We start from the raw sequence: 27,964 nt of genomic DNA, 5'->3' as shown, positions 1-27,964 counted from the left end.
CCAGCATGATAGGAGCCCCGTGCACAAAGCACGCAGTGTGAGCGCACTCCTGGAGCGCTGTGGCGTGCCTCAGCTGCCATGGCCCCCTAACGGGGCTGATCTCAACCCCATCTAAAACATATGGGGACTGCTGAAGAAGACGCTTGCCTCACGACGCCTTTGCGGTGGCACAGCGGAGCAGCTGTGGCTCGCCGTGAAGGAAAAGTGGGAAGCGCTGCGCGGGCGTCCCGAGATAGTGGCGGCGCTGTACGACTCCATGCCCAGGCGAGTCGGCCAAGTCGTCGCTGTAGCCGGCAACTTTTCGCCCCACTGAGGACCGCTGAATGCCAGTACTGTCAGATTTCATGAATAAAGTTTCAGGAAGATCTGATGTTTTGCGATTCGTCTTCGAAATCATTCATCCTGGCGGTACGCCTGTAAAGAAAATTCGTCACCGAAAGAATATCCTACTAGCTAATTAAATCGGTCTTCAGAGGTCTCCCTGTAAGTAGTATTAAACCCACGTCCGGACATGATGCCGAAAAGGCAATTTCGACACTATAACATCGCTCCGGCGTGGAAAAACGAACGTCACGGTAGCCTTCGGTACGGTGCATTGTGCCGTCTTATCCAAAATCCAGCGGCGGTGGACGCATCCTACAGACACTGATAGGCAGCAAGAGGCGAACATAAACCGCGTACAAAAAGCAGAGCGGGTTTTCGTTCCTTCCTAGCGCCGCGGTTTGTGGCCCTGCGGCCGTGCGCTGCAGCGCGACTGCGCCATGTGCTGGATTAAAGGCGAACGCTGCACTAGAAGTTTATCAAGCGTGGCAAGCACCCGCACGAGGGCGAGGGGAAGTTTGGCGTCAAGCGTGCCACTCTCGTCGTGAGCGAGCACAGCGAGATAACAGCGTCGCGGTGCGCCGCAGCAGCCGCTCCGGCTGCGTGAGCGGTGGTCCGGTTACTTTTCCGGCCGACTGTACGTTATCACCCTCTTGGAAAACAGCCCGGTGTATATGGGCACGGGCAGCGGCTTGTGCTGACTCAGTTCCTTTGGGTAATTCGTGGACAGATGACCAGACAATCTGTAGTCCTGGAAGCAGTTTAATTTGTTGCAGTATAGCCAATGCTGGTAGGGATATTCCCCCGATCAGGAAATCGTGGCATGCAGCTCCGGAGTATGCCAACATAACTGTGTAGTCTTCGCAAGTGGTATCGGCTAGGGCGATAACATCTTCTTCAGCTGTTTCTATTGATTGTGTAATGGTCGTGCCTGCGGTTAATTCTTTTTCGTCGGCATCCGTCACACTGGCAGCGCGGGCAGATTTGTTGGGGGGTATGGAGAGGCGCCTGCATAGCGAGTGAATGGGAGGTGATCATACTGCACATAGATTGCTCGTGCCCTTGCTGCTCGTCGTATCTTGTGATAGGTCGGATGCATGTTACAGGGGATTGGATCCACTTTGATGTATTGTCGAGTAGGGCTGGAACAGCGTGTCTTCTCGTCTTGCTGTCGTGTGGTCGAATACCCCAGTCGGCGGAAGGTCGCTCTCCCGGTGGTGTTGAGTTGGAGGCGTGTAAATTAAAAAATTCAATGCACTTCTTAAACTTGTTCACACATATTGTGGACGCCCAGTTGTAGTAATTTTTTTGTTGTGGTTTTGGGGGAAAGCCTAGTGCCATTTTGTAGGCTTGCCGTATCGAAGTGTTCAGTTTGTTTTATTCGGAGGGTTTTAGGGCTAGGTACAGAGCACTGTATGCAATCCGGCTGATAAGGATAACTTGGATTATGCGCCGAGTATCTGATTCCTGGAGGTGAAATCTTCGGTGAGAAACTGGATGGATAAGGTGCATTATTTTCAGACAGTAAGTTGGAGCGGTCGGATTGTTTGGGCACCCGACCCACCTTTCGGAACGGGGAGCCCCAGAATTCGGAGGTGGGGGACGTTAGGAATGGGTTGATTACTAATGCTGAGTTCGGGATCCCGTATAGAGCTGGCGCGCCATTTAGGTGTTTAGGATGGCACCTTGAAGGGCGTCTTGTTGGTCACCTGTTGAGCCCATAGTAGTCGACAGTGTGAGAGTATTGAGGTATAGGTGTGTCACAGGTTGGGGTAGTTGTTAAGAGAGGAGGTAGGTCTTCTATGCCGATGTTGAATAGTAGCAGATATCACTAAGCCTTGTGGGATTCCAGTAGGTATAGTTTGGAAAGTGTCGGACCGGAGGTGCCCAATTCGCATCGTTGTAGTGCGATTAGTTAGGAATGAGGCAAATTCGTAGAGACATTGGCCGCAGTTAGTGCAGGCGAGACTTTGAAGGATTGCGTGATGAAAGAAATGTAATTTCATAAAGAGAGGCAAGTTTCGATGCTGGCGTAGGACTGTTAGACAGCAATGAATGATGCAGTAGTTAACCCTAATTTAGAAAAAGTGAAACAACACGAAGCAGAAGAAGAGGAGGAGGCCATTCTCTTAAAAATTGTTGTTTTACAATTGTAAAGTGCGTATTTTCGCTCATGAGATCACTCTTAGGTCCTCGCCAACCACCCTCAGTGCGTATGCGCTTTTACCCTTAAAAGGAGAAGGAGGAACAAGACGAGAATAATAATAATAATAATAATAATAATAATAATAATAATAATAATAATAATAGGAAGAAGATTGGTTTAGTCTTGATTATACTATCTATGCCAAGAGGCTAACTCGATCTCTTTTAGATTTAACAAAGTGTTCTCGGCTTATTAAAGTATCTTCCTGGTCTACTGTTGACTGCCCGACTATTAGTCACCAGATTCCTTCTTGCCGGCATAAAAGTGGCTAGCTTGGAGCGCGCAGCTTACTGTGACTGGGATATTCACGCCATTTTTCCCGGTTCCTACTTTTCAAAAAATTATAGCGACGTTTTACTCCGTCAATACGGTTATGCGCAGACTTCGTGGGAACAGAGAGCATGCGCCTTTTGCCAGCCTTGTTCAGGTAGCGCCCGCCTATCACCGCGGTGTGGGCAGACTGGCGATGTATACGTGCTTGGCAGGCGGCTGTTCACGTGACATTGAACATGCTGGATTGAGAGTCGAAAATGTCGCAAGAGAAAACATTTACAACCGTTTGCCAAAGAGCTGAAAGAATATACTCGGGCGACCGCCATGCTCGTCAGAGATAGGAAAAAAATTTGGGGCTTGGAATTCACCAACAGTTGTTTTGTAATCAAAAACCGCACTTCCTCGACACGTGGTTCGAGCGGAAATGCGAACACTGAAGCCACAGGGACATATTACTTGCGCAACGAGTTCAATATCTTGCAGACGTGCAAGGCACAGTAGTTGCACAAGAAACAATCGGTTTACACGGAAACAGAGGTTGTGTACCAGTATAGTGTTATGGACTTTATCAGCCATGTCGAACATAACGGAGTGCATGAACTGTACACTATGGCACTGGTTTTTGACGTTTCGAATACTTATGACTGTGTCCTGAGGCAAACAATAGTAGACAAACTGGATGTATTGAGGGTCTCCGAAAACCGCCCCCGCTTTGTTTAGGTCTTTCTCACAGACCGGTACATGCAAGTACGGTTGTGAGTGTGCGAAGCAAAAAAAGAAGAATCTCAAGGGCGGTACCCCACTGTAGCGTTTTATCCCTTATTCTTTTCAATATGGCTATGGCTTGGCTACCTGGGGCACTAAAAGAAGTTCGACAGCCAACGCACGTATCCGTGTACGCTGACGATGTTTGCATCTCGTTGCCCAGATATCATCATAGGCGACTGGCATTGATGGCTCAACGGAGTGTTCACAGCGTGCTGAAATATTTGTCCTCAGTCGGACGCGCTCGGCCGAGAAGTCCTGTTTTGTTTTTCCCTGGGGACCGGCGATGGACCACCGGTGTTAATTTAACATTGGGCCACCTGTCTGTCCGTCAAGCCTTTCACGTGCGGTTCCTTGGTGTCATCCTGGACAGCAGACTGTATTGGCGACGGGCAGTCGATATGACTATTTCGGCTCTGCTTCTCCGTGTGAACATTTTGAGAATTGCTTGAGCTAAGTGTGGGAATCACGCGGCGTCCACGATTAGGCTGCACTCAGCGCTGATTTTGAGTCGTATTCTATACCAGTTGCCTTTGATCTCCCCTTCAGAATGCTAGTATGAGTGCCTCGAAGCGTTGCAAAGGAAAGGGCTGAGGACAGCAATTGGAGTTCCTCAGGGAGCGGCAAACGAGCAGGTCATACGGGAGAGCCAGTCTGCTACACCCGCTAGATGGCGTCACAGAGGTTACTGGAACAGGTAATGCATCCAGGGAAACCAGTGCTGGAAAAGCACTGCGGCGGCTTCGAACAAGGACGGCCCCTCAGGCGCACACTGCTTTTAACACTCTAAAAATATTATGCCATCAGTGGCCGGAGAAACTTCCAACCTCATAGCCCCTATGGTCTCACGAGAGCCTTCAGTGTCAGCAACATGTTCCTCACATGAGAGACAAGTGAAACACGCCAGTAGAAGCAGCCAGATTTTTGGTTCATGAACATTTTGAGAACTCGTATCCCAATCACCTTCCAATTTTTAGGGATTGCTCAGTAAATCCGCCCAGAGGGGTAAATCCACACAGTAAATCCGCACAGAAGGAGCACTTTTATTACCTTACGCAAGAATGTGCCATCCTGCATTAGAAAAGTATGTCTTCTGCTGCGTGCACACCCCACTTCACCAAGAATGTACCGATTTCAGGTTTCGTGATTGGCGTGATTTGCGATCCGTCCGGCCGAGATGTTCCATGCACCGTGTGAGCTTAACGTTATGAGATCAATTTGACAAGTGCGACAAAAAACCCGCGTGGCTTAGCGGAACTCTGTTGTCGGAGGCTCTGTTGCCGTGGTCCGACTGGGCAAACTTATTTATCTCGGATACAAAGAAGGCTACACTAAGAAGGTTCAACCATGCTAGGAAGGCTCTTGGGACACAAACAGCACTCCATCGCAGGGAAGGATCTGGCGACTTTGGTGTGTAGATGGCCGCCAATTCCCATTACTGACCAACTCAACCCTCGGCCATCAGTCCTCAGCAGCTGTAGAGCACCTGTCTACGGCGGTGGTCAGAACAGCGATACAGTGGAGGTTGCTTATAATCTCTGGGTCCGGACAGGCCATTACTGGAACTTGACCCTGGCACCATTAAACGCAAGCACTCTGTCTAACGAGGGAAGTTTAGCTGTATTACTAGAGAAGCTCTTGGACATTAAGTGGGATATTATGAGTTAAGCGAAGTTAAAAAATTAGTGTCCTTCCACTCCGTAAAAACGGATGATCTACAAAGCTACACAAGCTCCACGAAGTGCACAAAACAAAGCACGTCTGTTTGTAATTTACGACTGACTATACTTCCTAGCTGATTACCTGAATGAAAATTGGAAAGACCCGATCTTTACCCTAGCGGACAAACGTAGACCTTTCTCATTCCCTCCCGCGTCGTGGGCATGCTTGTGTTCGTGTAACACACCAACCCAATCCACTCTACCACTGAGGACACTGGACTGATTGCATTGGGCTGTTGGACGGCCACGCTTAAACCTCACGCAAACACAACGAACATGTCATCAGTACGGGCATAAAACCCTTAGCTGTGCGTGTCACCCCCCCTCCCTCCCCTCCCGACCCGTGCATGCATAAACCGGCGACCGGTCATTAGCAGGTGCTTAAAAATGAAAGATACTGTCGAACATGTCGCTCTGAAAGCTCTGTAAGCTGAGCAAGTGATATTGGCCCACGTGGGCATTTCGAGCGGGCCAGTTGCTGTTCATCCGGGAGGGATTCACAGCGACTCGACCAGCTCGAACTTGAGGCGGCAATGCGGCGGCCGTGGCTTTACGTTGACGTTCTTTTTGCGGCCATTGACGCTTCTGTTCGGGTTGACGCTCATTGAGTTTTTCCTCTTCTTCCTCCAAGCGAACGACATGCGTCCGTCCCATAGCGAAGGCCTCTGCTTACATTCTTACGGACACACACGTGGGTGTCCCTTCGGCCGCCCAGTCGTAGGCATCGTATTGTTTTTGCAACACACCAATCCAGACCTAAACCATTCAATTGCGGAAGACAGCTGACAGAGAGGATTGAGCCATGAGACTCCCACGTTTATATTTCCCAACACCACAACAGGGGTCATCTGTAGCGGTATTAAGCCCTGCTGTGCGTGCATTACCCCTCCCTCCACGGCAAGCCGTGCACGATTAAACCGGCAACCTGGGATGGGGGAATATTTAGACGTGAAATAAAGCAGCGCCGGAAGAAATAAAGAAATGTGGCCAGACTAAGATTTATTATTATTCATCTGCCAGAATAACTACGACGAGCTGGTCGAGGAGGGCTGCCGATGCAACAATGTCGTTGGGAATGGCTTTCAAGCTAAAGAAGAATGATGTGCTCACGCCAGTGTTTCAACGGAGCCAGTTGTTTTAACCGGCACGGTCCTGCAGCCAGTGGACGAGGAGGAATTTGCGGCGGTAGCCATAGAGCTTCTTAGCAAGTATACCAGAGAGGAAGCTGCTCCTGGGAATCCATGTCACCGGGGGGGGGGGGGGGGGGGGGGGAGAAGGGGGTATGGAAAGACCACAGCTTCTGGCTTAGGCTTGGCATGACAATTGTTTTCTTAGGCGGTTTCTTGGATTTGGTTTTTTCACTATACATCAACACGTCTACGAGCTATGAGGTAGCCGAAATGCTCCCTGTTCTGTGGTAGCCATGAGCAGTGGCAACTGCATGCTTTATGAAAGACCAAGGAGTGCGTAATCGTACCTAACGTTGGTCATGCCGCAGTCGAAGGAACGTATAACTCAAGCGAGTAATATGGCACCGCGAAAGTTGTAGCTGACCAAAAAAAGAAACGAAATGTACTTCGACAAAGACCAGATACACGAGATACGGATGCGTGCGGCCATCCATATCATGCCTTCGACCCCGACTGTTTAACGCCACGTTTACCTTTTTATTCAAGTATGAACCAACTCGGTCAGCAACAAGTTTTGTTAAACTGTCACTGACGGTCAGTGCACCGGTTCGCCACGAAAGCGACGTTCTCAAAGGCACGCTCAAAAATACTTCCATGTTCTCCAAGCAACGCATTTGAAATAATCGTAAAATTAATAAAATAGGTGTCTCTAATAAGTTTCCCACAAAATATTAACATTGTTGCTTGGTACAAGCTTGGTCTGCAGAATAGTAGGCACAAACGTTCCGGCAAAACTACGCTTTACTTCCTTTTCTCTTAGCTTTAAAAGAGCCTGTTTTTTGTTTTCCACCTATATAATACCATACCATCCCTTGCGTTTTTGTGGCACTGTGTTCGAATATGCGGCCACTAAAACGTTTTAATCCAACCCAATGATGAAACGAAGGGAGTGCATGGTATAATGGCAGCCCATGACGACACTGTTGAGTTTCATACTAATATACGCTAGAGGGGATACTGCCGCTGCAATCGTTCAACCACCATGGGGTTGATTGTAAGACGTAGATTCGCGATTTTCGAATTTTCCTTAACTTGAGCCTTGGAAGTTGTTATGTGCACTTGGCTTCGGATTTTTCTGCTTCAGCCGCACGCCATCGCCGACTAGCACGCAGAAAAAAAGAACGCTTAGCCGACTAACCGGCCTAATCGTTGACCGCGCTAAGCTCAGACGTGTATACACTTTACAAATATAATCCCGGTCTGATAGAAGAATCTTTCTAAACCTCAATATAAAAATAACAGGAAGAGCAAATTGTTTTCACGGTTAATAATTTATACACTGATGAAAATTAGTTACAGCTTTTGTATTTAAAAACAAGTACGTTGAGTCAAGTCAAGATAATGGCTGGGTCAAGCCAAGTCCCAAAATCACGCATCCTCCAGGCATGGTCGCCTCCTGGGGGGTTTTAAGCCGCCATTCGGTGGCTCGCATATATACTAGCGCCAATGTCCTCTCTAGCGTACATTAGTATGAAACTCTGTGGAACACAGAGACGGCATTGATTAGAGCCGCATAAGCCGCACCAGATTCCTCTCAGGTGTATACAGTAAAAAACTCCATGGCGCGACGGCCGCGTCTACATCCTCGGGGGCGGTGGTGGCGGTGGCTCCGGGCGTTTTTGCACCCGTTCACGCCAGTGCTGATTCTCCGCAACCATCTGATAACAGCGCTACTGCCGCTCTCCAACGACTGCGCAACTTGTGAAAGAGGCATCGGTGGATGCGAGGGGAATAACCTTTGTCATAACCGTTGTAAACGAGGGGTCGGTGGTGGCGGGGAGGACCCCCCCAGGAGCGGCGCCGAGTAAATCACCTTCACCGGAATGAAAACCGGCGGGGCGGGGGGGATGGGGGAAGGGGGGGGGGGGTGGAGTGAGACATTTACTGCTTTGCAGTAATAGAACAACAGAAGTCTTCATGTAGCTTACGAGCGGGCATATTCTGTGCTACAGTGGACCAAAAGGATTGAACAATAGGTGTCATTTTTCTATGCCCAACCCCAAGGTTAAGTCCGCACCAAGGTTACCAAGCTCAACTGCTGTGAAAGCAGCAGCAAAATAAGAGGGCGCAGAAGAAGAGGAAGAGGCCACTTTCAACACCTTCTTTGGGTCCCTGGGCATGCGGGAATCACCTTTAATGAAACCGCAGATTTACTGGCAAGGGTAGCACTCTCCGGGCCTGTTGTCGATGTCATTGAGACAACGCCTTTATTAGCCGCCGTAAGATTCAGTAGATTGTTGAAGCTGCAAGGGCAGCACGATTTTTCTCATCTAAAATTCTCCTGGAATCCGAATTGGTGCTCCTCACGCGACCTGGAGGCGATTGTAACGAGCCTTCGATGTCGTGTGCCCCAGTTGAATAGATACCTCCACAGGCGCAGTCTGATACCTCGTCTGGCGCAGTCTGCCACGTGCAGTTACTGTAATGAAGAAGAGTCTGTCGACCATTTCCTTTTGTCATGTCGACGATTTTCAAGCCTCAGACGTCAGCTCCTTGAAGTGCCGCTTCATCGCCTGGGGTTGGCATTATCAGTGCCGGCTCTTTTATCATTTGGGGCTTCAGAAACGGGATATGGCCGCCGGGATGTTTGTTCTGCTGTTCTGCGCTTCATAGAAAATTCCAAAAGATTTACAACCTAATTCGCATCTTATTCTGGCACCTCACCTGAGCCCTCCAAAAGCATCCATTTCTGAATATTTTTATTATTCTCCTCATCCTCCTCCGCTCCCTCCTCCTAATCCTTCTTCTTCTTCAACTTCTTCTTCGTCTTCTTCCTCTTCTTCTTCCTATTCTTATTTTTCTTTATTTAGTTATTTATTATTTATTTCCTTTTTTTTAGTATTGACCAAATTCCAAAATCAATTCCTCCAACACAAGAAAAAAAAAATAAGCTTCCAAATTTTTCTAATTTTCTTTGAATCTCATTCGAATTAACGACTGATGTTTGGCCGATCCCCTGATTGGGTATGCGCCAAAAATATCAAGGAACAACAACAGCAACAACAGCTTGCGCTCTTCCGTTTTTCAGAGACGCTCCCAGCCCAGTTTTGCCTTGTCCGCTGCTGAGTGTGCGGAAATCAGCAAAAGCGAAGGCTAAGGGCTGTAGGTGAGTCTGAATTGGTGCACGGTAGCGGCAACCCACCTCGGCTTATTTGTTACGCGGTGCCTGGAGTTCCATCCGGTGGCGTTCGAATTTCAAGACTAAGCTGGCAGAGGGCATAGCGCTTCCCGTTGTGCTAAGAAGGATGGGTCTTAGCTTCCTTGTTGCAGGGGCGTCGGTTGTAGTCCGGATATACTGTTAGATCAGATAAAGTTACATTACGTTAGTAAGAGTGAAGTAGTGCCAGACGCCACCTTGTTTTTATGAAATGTCGGCGAACTCTGCTTTAGTGTTCTGCTTTTAATACCGTAGGACGCCACTCTTGACACAACGTATTCTTTATGTCAAAACAAATTGCTGTGGGTAATTGACAGCAATATGCAGTCGCCGGCTATGACTGCGTAGCAACAGAAACGTGTAAGGGGTTAAAGAGCCGACAGACGCGAACGCAGCCACAAAGAACCAGCGATCCGACGCTATCTGTGTTACTGGTTTATCAGAGCCTACTTTTCACGCGGCACACTTCTCTTACAGCGGGGCTCTTGTTTGCGCAATCCGACACGGTTAAAAGCGCTTAAGTTATTGCAGCACAAAGCTGCGGTGATACGTATAACAAGTCCACTCAAAGTGTACACAGAACAATTTAGAAATCCGTTCAAACACTCCGTGAACACACGAGTTCGTACAATTTTGCACTCTCCTTTAAGGTTGTTTTTTCAATAAACAAAACAACTGTGGTTGATTCCTCTCTGACAGGAATCGGTAAAACACGAACGTGCAGTAAAATCTGCTGCGAAATTGGCATGATTTGCGGGTCGGTGGCTGTCTTGTGAGCGTGCTTGGCGAAAGACTTTTCTGCTGGTAAACTCCAGGATTGTGATATTTGCCATAAAGCAAGAAGTCAACGTGGAGATACAAACTCTAGAAGTAGTTTCCCAAATTCTTAATATTTCTTGTGCAATTCGCTGTCAAATCGTACTCCCCATGCATTTGTAAGGGATAGTTTCCATGGCTCTGGAGCTTAGTCACGCAATGTGCTAGACTTGAAACTGTGCACAAAGCAAGTTTCCACCTCCAATATTAGCTGCGCGAAACTATTTCACATTTCGCTAAATAACTACAGAGTAATCACTGTTGAACGGACTGTCATGAGCGGGAAAGTTGCACAGGGGCGTAATTTCCGTGGCGGATATGACGTCAGTGAAATATTCGTGTATCCCGACATAAAACACTTTTGGGTTAAAATATAAAACCTTAAAACGAACAACCCTAAGCATAACGTACTCTTTAGTACCAATGCTTGCTTCCCCTGAAGAAGACCATGCGTGGAGGGGTGCACCCTTTAGAGGCCACTTGCTTCATTGTACTGGCGGCAGTTTCGTTACGGATATGACGTGTGAAATCTTCGTGTATCCTGGCGCAAAACACTTTCGTGTTAAAAAGCATCAAATCAGATTTCAAACAAGCTGGACGTAATGGCGGAGGCCGCAACGCTGCCGCGAATGGATTTTATCATCTTGCGGGCTGTGCACGCTAACTGAGGCTCTGGACTTCTACGGAAAAGTAAAATAAGGGATCACAATTGGATTAAAATATGCCGTAAAACCATAAACAAATCCTGAATAATTTAAATTTTTTGCTCTTTAAGTGTGCTTTTTCCACAACTGGTGATCTGTGTTGCATCGCTTGTGCAGGATTTGCTGCAGCCGGTTAACGGACTAACACCCGCAGTTCCTGTTAACAGCAGGCAACCATGGTAGCCGAGCAGGAGCCGGACCCCGACGCCGCATCCCCGCCTGCTGCCGCAGAGGTACTCCCCGACGGCTTGTCCGCGTTTGAGAAGCTGTTTATAGTAGAAACCTCAATAGGCCCGTGAATACGGAAAGAAGCAAACGATCGACAGGGATAAGTAAACAAACTTGAACGAGTAAGTTCACTGACTTGGTTAAACATTTGCCAGGAAAGCAAACATGCGGATCTATTACTCATTGTGAATAAGAAGATATGACAAGGCGTGACATTTTTATTGCGGAATTTTAAAATGAATAATAAACCTTCCTGTGCTGGGCTTCGTAGATTGTACCAGGATACGTCAACTACACTCAGACAGGAACATTTATTACGCCATAGTAAGATGTTTCAAAGCGTTCGTGTGTTTGTCTTTCGGAGATGCCCCCAAAGATGTCTACATGTGAAGAAAATAGACTAAAGTTCGGCCCAACCGCTGTCAAGTACAGTCAGCTGCGGGTCAATTAGTTCTCAGGGTGCACATTCGAATGCTTGTAAATTGCGCGCGACCGCTAACGCGTGGTGCCTTTTGTGGGAGAGGGAGGTTCTGCAAAACATGTTTCTTCTTTCTTCTAAAATTTATTTTTAACGGGACACTGAAGTTAAAACACAAGTTGCTCTTGATCGATAGGCTAGCTCACCGAGCAAACGAATATACTACTCTTACGTCTTGCTTTTTTTAAAATAGGGCAGAAAATAGCGGAAATGTGATCACGGGTGCTGCCGCCACTGGCTCTACGACGCAACTTGCACCGGAAAAGGTTAAATCGTCCGGCGTGCGAAACGCTTTTTTCTGGTGGCCGCTGGATGGCTCTAACTGCCCGTAGTGATCCATAGAAAGCAATAGCAAAATGAAAACCTGGAAATCTGGCAGTGAAACGGTAGCATCAGGAAGAAAGGACACAGTCTAGAGCTATAAATCGAAGCGTCGATAGTAAAGCCACATACCATATGCTTGCAAGAAGCGGGAAGGAAAACTAATATAAAGGGCTACACAGCGATAAACGCAACGCCTCACCTTAGAGTAGCGACCTATGTTAACAAGGACGTCACGGCAATTTACCACACCCTACTCACGGTACAACCATCAGCACACGTATAGAAGTGGTACCAAACAAAAGGGTAAAACAGCATCTTTGTCTCAAATGTGTACAGCTCCCCATCAGAAAAGGAAAATGGCTTCGAAGATCTACTCTGGGAATCTAGCAAAGTTCTTAGAAACAGCAAAACATACATCACGGGAAATTGCAATGCTCCACACAGGGAAGAAGATGGACTTCTCAGGGCAATTGAATAGATGGGAGTAATCTACATAAATCACCCAACGTATCGCACCAGGTCCGGCAATGAACACGCTAGAGACACATGCCAGTACTTGACCTTCACAAAAGAAACCGAGAATGATATCACCTGGACTAGCACAAAAGAAACACTCGGACGTGATCACAACATCATACCTATAAAGGTCACCGCAACCAAATTTTCGAAGCCACTAGGTGTGGCAAAACTAACCGCCCAGAAAAAATACAGACTTCATGAAAATAGAAAAAAACAAAACGACAATTGAGGAAATTAGCCCCTGGTGTGACAACGTTCAAAATAAACACAATAACTTCACAAAGATTATACAGAGAACTGAACACTCCGCTAACACAGACAACCATTTAGCTCACCTGTGGGATGCAAGAGAAGCCTCAAGAAAAAATGCAGGAATAAAAAACGGCAAACTCAGACAACGATTTAAGGAAATCATGAGGCAAGCAAAGGAATACGAGACCAACTAGCCCGACAAAACTAGAATAATTTCTGCGAGTCGCTTAAAGGAATGAGGAGCACGTCTAGAACATGGGCTATACTCAAAAGCATGCTAGACCCAACTTCCACGAGACGTGAAAACAGCCAGAAAGAGTAGCGCACACCTTCCTTAGGAGTGACGAAGACCTTATCGAGGCCCTCAAAAATAATCACTGCACAGCACAAAAGAGGGAGACCCACCCAAACACGTACAAGGAAAGTAAGAATGACTGTATGGGCAGGGAAATATCCAAAAAGTCCTCAATGCAATGATGTCGGCTAAGAAAAACAGTGCCCCAAAAGAAGATGGAGTCACAAATGCCGTGCTAAGAAATATGGGAGATAGCAGGTGGAAGACAACACAATACATATATCCAAAACTTTGGATACGGTACATTTTACCAGCTGAATTGCGACAATTAGATATTGTATCTATTCCCAACCGGGCAAGTCGCCTACAATAGAAAATCTTAGTCCTATTTCTCCTAGGTCATGCGTAACAAAACTCTAAGAGGGAATTATCACCAATTGGCTAACAAACTACATAGAAAATGTCGGAATCTTCCCAAATAGCATCATAGGCTTTCGTGCAGGACTGTCAACACAGGGCGCCTTCCTACTCCTAAAGGAAGAAGTAATGAAGAAGATTGCGCAGGGAGAACACTCTATCTAAACCCTAGAAATGAAGGTAGAATTTGGTAACGTATCCCACAAAGCCCTTTTAGAAACTGTCAGCCAAATGAGCTGCGGCGAAGGAACCTTCAAGTTCGCCACAGCGTTCCTATCCAACAGAAAAGCAACGGTAGGAATCGGCGACCTCTGATAGGAGCCCTTTCAAATGTGAAATGCAGGCACGCCAAAGGGATCCATCATATCCTATCTCCTCTTTATCCTCTTTAACAATTCGATGATAAAGATAACCAACAAGCTGAGAGAACTCCCAAACGTTTGACAGTCATCTATTCAGATGATATAACGATTTGGGTGACGCAAAGGTCAACTACAGGAAAAGAAAGGCGTTGTTAGAACGCCGTAAACTGGGTAGTAACGCTGGCAGGCCAAAACAGACTCCAGTACGCCCCGGAAAAATCAGATAGTATGAACCACGCGCACCAAAACAGCGACAAGAAAAAGAAGATAGCTGTGAAGATTGGCCAATCCGTAATCTCAGAAAGAGACCACATTCGCGTCCTGGAATTGACCATACAGAGAAACGGAAGAGCCGATCTCACAATTGTCAAAATTAGTAAATCTTCAACCCAGCTAGCCCGAATAGTGAAGAGAATCACTAAAGGCAGAGCCGAATTGAGGAAAGAGGAAACATAAGGAATCATGCAAACCCTCATTCTGAGTAGGCTGGTGTACAGCTTACGGTATCACAACCTAAACAAGCAAGAAGAAGAACGAAGAAACATTATCATCAGGGCGGCATGTAAAGCAGCACAGGGCCTACCATTGTACACGTCCACGCAAAACGTGTTTCAATTAGGAGTGTACACCTTCAAAGAGATCAAGAAGTCATTACTAATCGCCCAGAAGGAAATACTTGCCACCAATAAAATTGGAAGATCGATCTTTTGGAAGATAGGTAGTCCCCAGAAAGAACGCGACGGGACGCCATGACGGACTTAAAACCTGAACAGCACGGTCACACCAAAAGTCTTCCCCTACTGAAAAACACGAACCCCACTGCACACAAATACAGAAGGCAAGCGAGAGTTAAATACCTCAGAAATAAATTCTAGGATCATGAAAACACAGTCTATACGGATGCCGGAAGATCTGACAAAACCAACGCCACACTACTGGTCACTAATTTCAATGGAATTCTGCAGGACTGTATGACAGACAGTCAAACACAGAAGAAACGGAGAGTGGCGCCATTAAAGAATATCAAAACGCCTCAAAAACTTTCTTCCACCTAAACAGAAGAAAAAATATATCACATGGTGTGCTCTGGACGAAGGACTGGAGGGTAATGAAGCAGCTGACCAGGCAGTGCGTGAACTCACACACCGCACATCTGACGATCACGCCTATCACACACCCCCTCACCGAAAAATAGGGAGAAAGACTCTTGCTTATTAGGCAGAAGAGAATCACTTTTCCTCCTCCACATAAGGAATTAAATGTTATAGAAGCTCAAATGCTGAGGCAAATACAAACAAACACGTACCCAAACAAAGCACGACTGGCAGAAATGCTCCCCAATTCCTTCCAAGAAACGTGCACAAAATGCGGAGAGATAGCCACGCTATTTCTCACAACATGGGCGTGCCCTCGCATCTGGCGAAAGGAAAACACTATTTGCAAGATTAATCCTATCGAGACAGGGGAGGCAGCCCTTACCAGCTCATCTCTCGAAGATCAGCTACGTCTAATCCAGAGAGCCGAGATGGGAGCCGTTGCATCGGGAGCCCTGGACGTCGGGCACCAACCCACGAACTCCCTCTCAAGTTTGCACCCCTACCTCCTTCCATCCTTCTAACAATAAAAGTCCTACTACTACTACTAACAGGACGGCGGTACCGCTTTTCCAGGAAGCGTGCCAGCTATGCACGAGTGGTTCCTACGACGCCAACATTCTTGGGGCCTCATAAGAACAATGTTTTTTTTGAACAAAGTGTCAATACTGATCACGGATTTTATGAAGAAACATTTTGCTTAGCGTTGCAGAGCTGCGAAGGACATGGGAGTTCGGGAAAATACCACTGATGAAGCGAAACTGACCAAAATGCCAGTACGTGGCAGTGTTGTATTCGGTTGCTTCTATACCACTACACAGTACCGACGCCTCGCCTGCTTCCGGTTTTTCTCTACGCAAAGGTAGCAGCCGCTGTTTGCATCCCATTTGAGCAATTTAGGTATCTCTCGGCACCGAATCAACGCTAAATTAGTAGGGTAAGGTCAGACTTTCGTTCGAAACCAACTCGCAGGTTGGTGTCGCTATCTCTTTAATGGAGCAGTCCGCAGAGCTGCCATTGAGAGATGTGCGCGTACCATCGTACTCTTTCGCGACTAAACTCTTTTTATCAGCGCGCCCTTAAATCTTCAAGCAAGCCAAGTCGGGCCTGCTCGTGATGGAGCGGTCCCTGAGCTACCACGCTTTGCCTAAACTTTCGGAAATCTCCGCGCACCGTTGCAAATTAAAAATTTTTCCTAGGTAATTTCAGCTGCACTTCACACAAAAAACAGTGCTCAAGACGGGACACAAGGAAGGAGGCTACACACACAGCGCTGACAACAGCGTCTTGAGCGCTGTTTTTTGTGTGAAGTATGAACCAACAGGCCCAAACACTTCCATTGCTTAAATTTCAGCTGCGATGTACGTCTACACAAAACAACAATTCCTTCAAACAGCCAGGGGTGCTTTCGCTCAGAATTACCCTCCAATGAACTGAGATGCAGGAAAAGATGAGAGGAGCAGCCGAGGTTATGCTGTCTGTTTTCGAGCATAGCGTCACGGGCCCAGGGTGACATAAAAGCCGGCGTCGTCAGTGGCGTCGACCGTGAGCGACAAATCCCGTAGCGCCGCGTTGCGACAGCCACGGTAACCTCAGGGATTGTAAGGCGCCACCCAAGTGGAGGACGTACGACAAGAGGCGAGGATGATTGATTGATTGATTGTGGCGGGATTAACGCGCCGACGCTACACAGGTGATAAGGCGCGCCGTAGTGGAGGGTTCCAGATTACTTTTGACCACCTCGGGATCTTTAACGTGCGCCGAAATCTCGAACACACGGGCGTTACTCCTTTTCGCCTCCATCAGAAGGGCGGCCGCCGCGGCTAGGGAGTCGAACCCGCCTTTTTGCGCTCAGTAGTACAACGCCTTAGCCACTGAGCCACCGCGGCGGGTTAACAGGGGTGGATGACTGCAACGGCTGGGTGCAAGAATACAGACACTGCACGTCGCTAACGAACATTCTCCACGCAACTCTAAAACATGCCTACCTTCACCTGTGATTTTCGTACCCCCTGTCTTGCTTCCTCCTTTTTCCATGTTTAAAGCGCCCTTCACACGCCGCGTGACAAAAACACTGAGCCAAAGAAAAAAAGAACAGGGACCGGACCTGCCTGGCACACGGTAGGCCTTTACTCCTGTTTTGAGGCGAAAGCATTTTCTCTCATAAAACGCGAAGAGTGACCCCCGTCGACGTAGAAAATAAATGAAATAATTACATTCGAGCTAATTGGAAATTTGAGCCCGGGTCTCTGCAACGGCGGCCGAGTGCGCTGCCACGGCGCTAAAAGAGCCTCCTGCAAGAGGGGAAGCAAGGGTTAGACTAGTGCGTGTCGCTAGAGTATGAACGTGATGGCACATGGGCAGAACAGGTGCACACGAGGTACGGAGAGTTCGGATTTTGGGAGAGCTGTCGAGTGAAGTCCTGCCAGTCGGCCTGTTGAAGAAATTCGCGCCAAAGGACGAAGAAACGAAAATGAAGACAGATGCGCAAACACAGCGTATCAGTATAGAAGAAGTGTTTGATAACCGTTCCGCTTTCGCTCTAGGAATTTCCCCTACCTGCTTCTCACCTTCAAATAACATACGTAGGTATATGCGATGGTTGTCTTATATACGACGGTACTCTAATATGCGGTCACCGCCGCCATGATCATTAATGAGCTCGCACTACGTGACATTTGTTTACACCGCGACGGTTCATGGTTGGCGCCATTTTTTGTTAATGCATTATTATCTGTCAACTCTGGTAGGCTTTGCTTGTCCTCCCTGCTCTGCGGCTGTGTCCTTGCGAATGCTAATCAAAGATAACGCGTCCAATAGCATTTCAGCAGCAGAAGGGGGTCCAGAGATGCCATTTTGCTGCATCATCAGTAGTGTTGTTGAAAATGACCCGGTCGAAGTTAGCGGTGAGGCTCTAGATGTGGCAACCTCACAAAACTGAGGAGCGACAAATTACCCTCTGTTGCTCACCTAGGGGCCTGACTACCTTATCTACTGACCCCACGCTCGGCTTAACTGAAGGCAAATGCTGGCTCCTGCCTAACCTGGCGCATGCACTCAGCGCCTTCGGCAAGAACTGCTCTATTTAGTGACACTAGTCCTGTCTTGCCTTCAAAGATAACTTGCAAACATAACCTTTCCCATGAACACATGGTGGAAGGGTCCCATTGTTCACAAGCGCCTTATCGGCCACAATGCGGTTTCGAGGGTTGTTTTGTGGTTTATTCTTAAACAAATTCTGAGCTCTGTGCTGTATGCCGGATTAGCGTGACGAATGCGCTCGGTGCCTTTGGCGTTTTTGCCCATGGAGATGAAACTCTTGGCGGGTGGAGGTACACAGCTTTGCTCTAAAACATACACTCTAGCCACACGGGTATTCTTAACAACCTGCGCGATGTGTTCACATAGCTGCAGACACGTCCCGTCGAAGAAACGAGGTGCGGCTGGTTCGGCATGTTCCCGGCCGCGATGCAACGATTCGTGTCCCCCCAGTGGGTGCTGCTGTGGTTTTCGACGGCCGTCTTCATAAAGGGCATGCTGATCAACGGCTACATCAACGTGGCGCTGCCCACGCTCGAGCGGCGCTTCCACCTGCGCAGCTTCGAGTCTGGCATGATCGTCTCCTTCTTCAACATCGGCTCGCTGATTTTGTTGGCGCCCGTCACGTTCTTCGGCGGCGAGATGCACAAGCCCCGCCTCATGGCCATTGGTGCCGCCTGCATGGCCATCGGCTCCTTCATCTTTAGTACTCCCCACTTCATCGCGCCCCAGTACAGGTAAGCATTTGGATGAGAGACAGGCAAAGGTTTCTTAAGAAGAGTGACCGGGTTGGCTGTCCCGCCCCAAAGATTCTTGAACGAAGACCGGCCTATTGAGGCCTGAACACTTACAAAATTCATTCCTTGCCACATGTCAAGCCATTTATCGTACACTTTCATTCATGCATGTACAGTCGCGGCCACTCATACAGGGAACACGGCGCGCGTAGCTGCCCTTCTCGGACCACGAAGCGGGCGCCGCGCGAATTATTGCGGCGTAAGCGCAAGCGCAATCAGAGCCAGAGGCGGAGCCCGGCTGCGCGTCGTCTGTTACACCTCCTCCCACTTCGCCGCACGTGCTCTGGTACAAATAACTTTCTAGGTTTCGCCGCTCGCGGTGAACTGGGAGGAACCGTAGCAGTCTACGCTCACTTAGCTCCGCCGCTGGCCCTGATGTCGCTTGCACCGTAATACTTCTTGTGGCGCCCGTCGTAGCGCTCCGCGGAGCGAGGCCAGCCGCTCCGTGTTCCCTGTGTTAGTGGCCGCAACTGTACATTCGAAAACAGTTAGTCATGTGTTTGCGTATGCAGCTTCGTCACTGGGAATATTGATCATAGCGGCAAAGGCTAGCTCGGCTCATCGGATAGACCCAGAGCACCAAATGAGAACAGTTGCTTTTGTTGTTATTAAATTTTAATAGCGTTGTGCCCACGGGAAAACGATACATCAGGTATATTTATCAACGAAATATTTATCAATATTTAATGAATAAACCAATCATGTATTCTGCCCAGGAACAGCCGTGAGGCCTTGGTGCTGGCACACAGATGGATACAAGTGGAAAAAAAGGGGAAAAGTGAAAGGAAATAACACTTTGACAACGTAAAAGATAGAAGAGTAGAAAAAAATAACTTTTACAATGTATATTGCGAAGTATACCGTACAAACCACTTCTAAACGTAGATAGCGTATACACTACCTGCAATGAACACAAACAAAACTGTCAGGATACAACAGAATTCGTGAATACATCGTACAGATGAAACAGAACATCCGCACACTACAGATATTCGTGTAACGTTATAGCAGCAATCCATAAAATAGAAAACAACAAAGAAGTCATATAAAAAGCATACTATCCATATAGTAAGGCAAGCAGGCAAAAAGGAGTTACTATAACTAGAACAAGATCCATTCAATATGACGGAACAAAGAAATATTCTATATAGGTCCATGTAAGAGAATAAGAGGGAGTGTATTAGCGGATGAAAATTCTGCAAGTGTCTGAACTGAACTGAACCAGGAACACCCTGGGCCTTTGTGCTGTCGCACGAGAAAAAAAAACACAAAAAACAAAAAGAAAAGGAAAGATAACAATAATATTAAGAACAATAATAATAATATTATTAGTAATAATGCTTTATTGCGCAAGAACTGCAGAAATAGAGGGAGGCAGGCCTGCCAAAGCCGCATTGGGCTTGAGAACAGACGCAGCGAAAATTTGTGTGTGTGTGACGGGGGATTGCAGATCAGGGGCCAAGAATGTTCCTATTCAGCATTCTTACACCAACGGGAATACGCTCCCATCTACAGCTCCAATCCCTCACCCGTGTTCGAAACCTTACCCTTGCTTGTAGAAATGGGCGCTTCGTGTTCATTTCTTACGTCGATTGCGGGCAACAATGCTATAGCTGTAGCGTGGATGACGTTCTCCCGTAGCATGGCCGGTTTTATCTGGTGGGCGGTCACAAGTTACAATGAGCAGAGCTGTTTTCTAGCACCCCAAGGTCAGAGACGGGTTGGCCTCTTGCTTTTCCTTTCCTGCTGTATAACCAATGTCTCGTCGTGTAATCAAACATTCTGGGAGCATAGGGAGGGTAGGGCGGCAAAGCATCGGGACTGTGTGAGGACTGTGGAGACATTTGAAGAACTGTATCTGCTTGAGCTTGTTATAATGCCACTGATGTAACCCAGTACATGCCGGTGACATCCATTTTCGTCAGTGTCAGTCTCTCTCGGATACCGAAAACGCAACTGTACTCGCATACATAGCTGAAGTTTAAGTCATCGTGATGTCGAACTTATATATGCAGTATTTGTCAGACGATGGGATGACTTTGAGAGCGTAAATTTTCTTGCACACCCGTCGCTTTTAGCCTTCTCTGACATTAAGCCACGGCCCACGTAAAGCTTCAATCACTGGATGCTACCTGTGAGGTTTTTTGGCACTTTTTGCTGAACGGAAAAGCTTCATACCGTACGAATAACTATTGACTATACTGTTCACGCAGCTCGCTCATTGATGTCAACTTGGTCGTGGTGGCCTAAACTTCTTTTAAATCGTGTTCAACCGCGAAGAGAGCCTACAGGCCAGTATGTGCCTCCCGACACCAATGAAATGCTCTTTTGGGTTAGAACGCGTACTCTCCTCTTGACGTAAATTAATGTGTCGCAATTGACTGCACTGCTTCCCAAGCGGGTGTTCGGTGTGAAGCGATGTCAAAAAGATTACACAACCCTTGCATTTGGAATGTCAGCTGTATGCGACTCGTTTGATCCAGCCCTTGCTGTGGTAGTGTTCTATTTGCAACTTTTGCAATTAGCATACTAAATTTACTCCACAAGTCCTCAATACATGTCTGCAACACGGGTTTCTAAGTGGATGGCCACAACGCACTTACGCCTATTTAAAGTGGTGTTGTAGGGGATGCCTGCCCGTCTGGGAGCCCGGAGGTCTCTGGTCCAAAGCCCACGGAGACCAAAAATTATGTGACTTTATTTTCAACTCTACTATACCATTTTTTATCTTTGTTGAGTCGCAGTCGGCCGCCGTTGCGCGGCTCATCTGTGTGCCAGATACACCACATTTGGGGCCTCCCTGCCTAGTTAATTGCTTTGAGAATAAAACAAAAAATGGCGAATCAAGCCGCAAGAACGAAAAAAGAAATGGTCCCACCAGATGGCACGCGAGCTACGCTAATGGCGGCAAAATAAAACTGAATGCACCAAACCTCCACTGTATTTATCGTGTGAGTTGGAAGAGCATAAGAGAATAGCGTGAGGGCTGGGAGGCAGGAAGAGGCGGGGATTCCACGTGGCAGGGCGGCAGCAGACTGCCGCCTTTCGACAATATTTGCAGCAAAGCAGACACGTCGGGCAATTTGTCCAGGAAGCAGTTTCCTCGGACATCGCTCGCTGAGCTATCGGAGCGGAAACACTGAATGCTACGCTTCGTTTCGTGTGCAGGTTCAGCGTGGCAGCGACCGACCTGTGTCCGCATTCGGCCACTGCTGAAAACACTCTGGATCCAGAGCAGCACACCGAGCCTCTGCGCGTGTACCGCTTCGTCTTCATGCTTGCCAACCTGATACACGGCTCCTCCACTATCCCTTTCCATACGCTGGCCGTCGCATACCTGGACGACAACCTGTCAGCCTCAATGTCGCCGCGTTACATCGGTAAGCTCTTTGCGGCCTCTGTGTTTGAGGTATTGATTACGCCACCAATCGCGTCCACATGATGTGTGTCGGGACAGAGCGGAAGTCGGCCGCGGGTGGTCGAAAAGAATCATTTGTGGCTGTTAAACGCCGTATTTTTGTGTGTTTGGGGAGTACAAACTGGGGCAAAATGAACAAATGGAGGACAAAATGGATGGTTCAGACGGCTGAGAATGCCTACACAAAGTAGCGAACTTTGAAGAAAAAAATGGGTGGCACACTGGTTGGTGGCAATTTAAAGTACCATTGTAATTGTTGCGCCTAATATCCCAGGAATCTATCACATGGCATCAATTCTCGGCCCTGCCTTCGGTTTCATCAGCGGTGGCATGCTTCTGAACATTTACACTGACATCTCCGTGGACCCGAAAAAGTAAGCTGCCCTCTCCTACTGGCGCTTTTCCCCTTCTTTGGGTGCGAGCGAGCTAGCCACGAATTGCCATCCGGAGGCATACAGGCCTAAGTAATGGAGAAGTGCAAGGGAGGAGAACGGCGGAATGAATGGGTGTGATGCTGACAACCAGTGAGTAAAAAAACGGTAGAACGTCATGGCGAAAATATCGGATTTTGCGTTTTTGGAATCTGCCATAGTAGTAACCACTGGCTGTTTTTTCCAAAAACGAACATCGGCACCAGCTATAAATTTCATGTGAAGAATGCGTTGTAAAGAATTTGGAAAGCACAGGGTCCGTATCTTACGAAAGTTTTCGGGCCGAACTAAACGCCTCTGTTGATGGGGAGTCATTTTCTACGGAAAAATATACCGAACTTTCACCACGTCGGAAGTAATCTTAAAAAGGTCGTTTCTTTTCGTACTAATGGCACATCTCTTTCTTACTGCAGTCATTTAACCAAAGTATTAACCAAGATGCCACTCAAGTGTTTTTTTGTTACTCTACAAGCATTGTGTGCACATGGATAATAAAAGTGGGCTTTGATATTGAGAAAAAGAAATAATGAAGGACTACTTAATATTTATTCTGCAAAATATTTTATTGACCTGTAGCATAATGCCTTCCTGGTTTGATTTTGGGCCAGAATATCACCATTTTGATCCACCATGCATATATTTTTTTTATTTCTTTGATTTGATTTTTATTTCTTGGCAAAAACCAAGGGGAGTTTAAGGTGCGGTGTTGCTGCACTGGCGTTTGATTCAACCCAGTCATCAAAGGCATTTTGAGAGGCGATCTGGATTTGCTAAATAAACTCGCGAAATCTGCCTGTTGCGCGCTCAGGGACACATAAACACACTAAATTAGAGACAGCGCTCCTACGCCAGGTCTCTCAAGGTCACTCATCTCGTCGAAATGAACTTGAACCGATGGAGGGCAAGTGTGGCATGTGTGACAGGGAGGCGTCGAAGCTATTTCGCCGTGGAGTCAGGCCGCTGTACTACCACGCGACTAGGTGAAGCTTGAGCGGCTGGTTTTTGTGAGCTTGGTCATTGTTTCATTATGGACGGCGGTCCGGCTGTGCCGTCTGTCCGTGTGCTTTAGCTTCCGCTCATGATAACTTGGTTTAGAAGCGTTAAACGCGAGCGTTAAACGTTAAAGCTCACTATGACGACACAAAGGTTGCCCCGTTTTTAATAGGTTTATTTTGCATGCTGTCGTCTTTTACCGTAATAACGCGTCATCAGTCATCGCAGCGCAAATATTCAATAAAAATTCTTCATAGAATTGGCCTAACACCATCAAGCAACGTGTGGATCGGTGCCTGGTGGATTGGCTTCATCATAGCCGGCGGTCTGGCGCTTCTCGTGAGCCTGCCAATCTCCGGCTTCCCCAAAGCGCTCCCAGGTCAGCTTCCCTTTTCATTATTACGAGAGGACGATAGATTCCCTTGGATATGATAGTAAAGGTTGTTTAGCAGTTATTTAGCTACAGCAAAGGGATTATCACGAGGGGAAAATAACGCTTAACAACAACCATCCTACCACTAATGTTACACAACCGAATTGATTGCTTTTTTTTTGTTTGTTTATGTCATCAAGATGTGTGAGCAGGGTATACAGGCTTTGGTCCCGATGGCAAGCGTTATCCTCAAAGGAGCCATGAAGAGAAAACAAAAGTTTGTTTTATTCGAAAGACTAGGTGTTTCATAGTACCCCACGCACTTTCCCGGAAGCAAATGGTGCGTTATTCACTGAGAAATAAGGCAATTTAAGCCAAAATTTTTAATCTCCCGCTACATTGCACATTTCGTAACGTGAACAATGGCGTCATACAAGCCGATCCATGAAACAGATACTTAGTATGGCGACTCCATATAGCATCCACACGCGGGAGTCAGACAGGAACCGGAACTTGTGACGAAACCGAGACGGCGGCCATTTTAAAAATACTAGTAAAACCTAGTGCACCCGCAGCCCTAGTCATGCAATCGCCTGATCCGGAGGACAAAACTCTCGCCGAGGAGCTCGGGCTTGCATTTAACAACCTCACACCACTTGAACACTCAATGCTTCTAAGTGCACGAGCGGCAGGGGTTGTGGGATACGCGGATGAACCGGAAAGCGACCATTCCGCTATAGCCACAACAGACGAACGCCCTGCCGTCGCCACGGCTGCCTCGTCATCCCCGTCGCGACGGACGAATACAGGCTGGTACGTATGTGCCGTATTTTTATTACGGTTAATAATAGTTCAATTTCAGTAGCAGTATCGCTTATGCCAGTTGGCCGGTGTCGTGTATGGAAAGCCGTTCGCGCAAGCTCTCTGCTCCGACCAGAAAGATACGAGCGTCAATGCGCGGTGTGTACAGTATTTTTTTTTCCAAGCTCAGAGCGCTTTGACGAAGTCGGCGACGAGCGCCAGCAGATCCCAGGAGTGAGCTTACGTAAGGGTGCCTGCCGTAATCACTTCATCGGAAATGAAGCGAGCACACTCGTACGTCCTTTAGCTCCCTTTCTTCTCCGTTTGCAAAGTTCACGAAACGTAGCCACTTGCTTCGCCGAGGTTCGTCGTTGGGCAGCATGCATGAAAGGAGATCTCCTCACCGGCGGGGATGTCGCACTCCCTCGACGATTTGCCCGAACTACATTGGCATTTCACAACGCAACAACGAAATTTCATTGTAAAGTACTCGAACAAACTGAGGTTTTCAGTGGTTGTAAACTGGAAACGAGCTCGTAACGACAGCAGCAAGCCAACACCATTCCGAAACTTTTGCGACGACTGGCACTATCTCGTCGCTGCTTGCTGTTCCTTACTCCCCTCGTTTCTATTTTTACCTTTGCTGGTTGGCGATATGACGGCCAACCTCCTGTCAAGGGATTAAGATACCAAGCAAGGTCGCGGCTGTACGTGCTGGTTCGGTTCGTTGGCTTCGAAGAGCCTCGAATCCGAAAATTCGTCTACGCGACAGTGAGATGTCGAGATCGGCTGGCGGCAGTTTCGTACGCATTGGCGTACACAGTTGCGTGCTTGTTAGGAACTTCAACCATTTACTCCACCGTTCTTAGTGTCATAAAAGGAATATGCAGTATGTTTAACGGGCATATAGCTCACTATGCAAACTGATAAGCCCTGCCTAACTGCGTTTGCTTTTGCCGGCCTCCGCCAATCGCAGAGCATTCTCGTGTGACATCATAGGTTCTGTTGCGGGAAATGAGCTGGTGGGTCACATGGTCATTCCCTTTTTTCCTAATTATGTAGCTTATTTGAGCGAAGTTTGTGTTAAAAGTGGTGTCAGTATGGTTCTAACGAGGCAATCTTTCGAATGAACCAAACTTGTGTTTCCTCTTCATGGCTCCTTTAAGGATTTATTGGTGGTCTGTTGCGAGGTGATGGTAATAGAGGGGAAAATCAGCACCAAAAATTTGTGCAACGTTACGCCAATCTCCGCCCTCCCAATTGATACCATGAACGGCATGCATAGCTTACGTGTAAACGTTTTTTTATTTTTATCCAGATGTATGCAAAACGGTGAGGAATAGAAGTATAAGTCAAGTTTACAATTTTTCACGAAGGCACTGGCTCAGATGATGTAAAAGAAATGCGACACTATCACGAGAAAGTTAACTCGATCAGTAGAAGTTTGCGATTTAGCATACTCTTCAACGCATCAAGCTAATTCGTTATGCTATCAGAATATATCCTAGCAGCAAACATGGAGCCGTTACAGTGTGTTTTGTGGTGGTTTGTCGAACCTGGGGCGGCTGCTCGAATGGTTTTGGAAGCGGTGGCTTCATCTCATTCGTATCAAAATTGTGATTGTGACTTATCCATTATGTTGAATGAGATATCGTTACTCAAGTTAATCGACAGTCTGGCATTCAAATGTCGTGTCATTCGTTTTGGAATAGCGGTCGAAGAACACACGCACGTTACGAGTTTCAAGTCACAGGCCATGAAATATTACTCTACCCTTAACGCTCATGTATTTACACCGCCGAAATTTCCGGGAGCTTAACGCTTCCCTCTTAATTAGTGTGCATAACAAGGTTGTTCAACTCAGCACGCATACATAGTCATTTCGGGGTGATGTACGGTGTGTTATTTTTTTATGTTTTCACATTAGGACACGAGTTGCATAGCTAGCTGCGTAAGGTTGGCTCAGCCGCAGAGCGAATTACGCTTCCGGACGATGACGGCACGAAAACCAAAGTTCCGCCCAAACTTGGGAACAAGAGCCGCAAAAGCTGCTGCACGATTCTCCCTGCTCGCCTTGAGCGTGGTGACCGCAATGGTGACATCAAATTGACGCGATTTTATGTTCGTAAGTTCAGAATTTTCAGAAACGGCTGCATTCATTGGTGATCAGATTAGACCTTTGCCACTTGGCCGGCAGGCTCTGCCGCGTTGCAGGCACAGAAGCCCATCGAGGTGCACAGGCGTTCGCTGTCGGCGGAGGCCGACCACCAGATCGAGCCAAAGTTGTCCCACATGCCCAGGGCCGTCTGCAATCTGGTGCGAAACCCCACCTTCCTCTTTATGAGCCTGACCGCCACTCTCGAAAGTGAGTTCCACCAAGTTTATTTTTCCCGAGTGGTGCTTTGCATCTGCTGGTGGTATACACCGTTGATATGTTCAGAAGGAGGACTTACTTTGATAATGCTAGTTAATTGGATAGACGGAGGAGGAGAGTGAGGCTTTTAACCGTCCATCGTGGCAGAGTTTACTATTCCGCATACAATGGCAACAAGGTTACGAACAGTAAAAGGGTAAAAGAGAAGAAAAGTATGAAGTTTTTGTCCGGAGCAATTCATTCTCCTTTCCCACATACCGTATTTGCACAATTTTAACGTGTACCTTTCCTTTTTTCACCAAAAGTTTGCTTCCAATTCGTGCGAGCGTGATAATTGAATTCTAAAGCAAAATAATTTTTATAGTGACTGGCAGCATCACCAGAGACACGAACATCTCTCTAAGAGCAAATATATCCAATCTGGAACATCAAACATTGCGCGAGTAAATTTTGGTGTACCTATGAAGGAATGAAAGGTTCCGTCGAAATGCGTAACGTAGCCAGCTGTTACACATACTTCAGCTGTTCCATGTTGCACCTTGTTTCAGTCGTTGTGGTTTCAAAAACGTACCTCTATTAGGCGTCCTTTCAGCGCAACCTAGTTTTACTTGCCTAG

General features: G+C 47.4%; 1 protein-coding gene across 1 annotated transcript in view; it reads left to right on the top strand.

The window, feature by feature from the left end:
• The first annotated feature begins 11,329 nt into the window (after window positions 1-11,329).
• The window catches only part of LOC144175195 (solute carrier organic anion transporter family member 4A1-like), a 35,400-nt gene continuing 18,765 nt past the window's right edge, over window positions 11,330-27,964 (top strand). Inside the window, exons 1-6 of the mRNA XM_077704298.1 lie at window positions 11,330-11,386; window positions 18,531-18,898; window positions 22,127-22,338; window positions 22,651-22,750; window positions 24,058-24,179; window positions 27,172-27,339. Coding sequence (XP_077560424.1) covers window positions 11,330-11,386; window positions 18,531-18,898; window positions 22,127-22,338; window positions 22,651-22,750; window positions 24,058-24,179; window positions 27,172-27,339 — 1,027 coding nt within the window. The remainder of the gene's footprint in view (window positions 11,387-18,530; window positions 18,899-22,126; window positions 22,339-22,650; window positions 22,751-24,057; window positions 24,180-27,171; window positions 27,340-27,964) is intronic.

The sequence above is a fragment of the Haemaphysalis longicornis genome, unplaced genomic scaffold (genome assembly GCF_048455015.1).
Source record: "Haemaphysalis longicornis isolate Haplotype H1 unplaced genomic scaffold, Haemaphysalis longicornis Haplotype H1 scaffold_3, whole genome shotgun sequence".
Classification (NCBI taxonomy): Eukaryota; Metazoa; Arthropoda; class Arachnida; order Ixodida; family Ixodidae; genus Haemaphysalis; species Haemaphysalis longicornis.
Note: the sequence above shows the minus strand (reverse complement) of the source record. Positions and strands in the feature narration are given on the sequence as shown.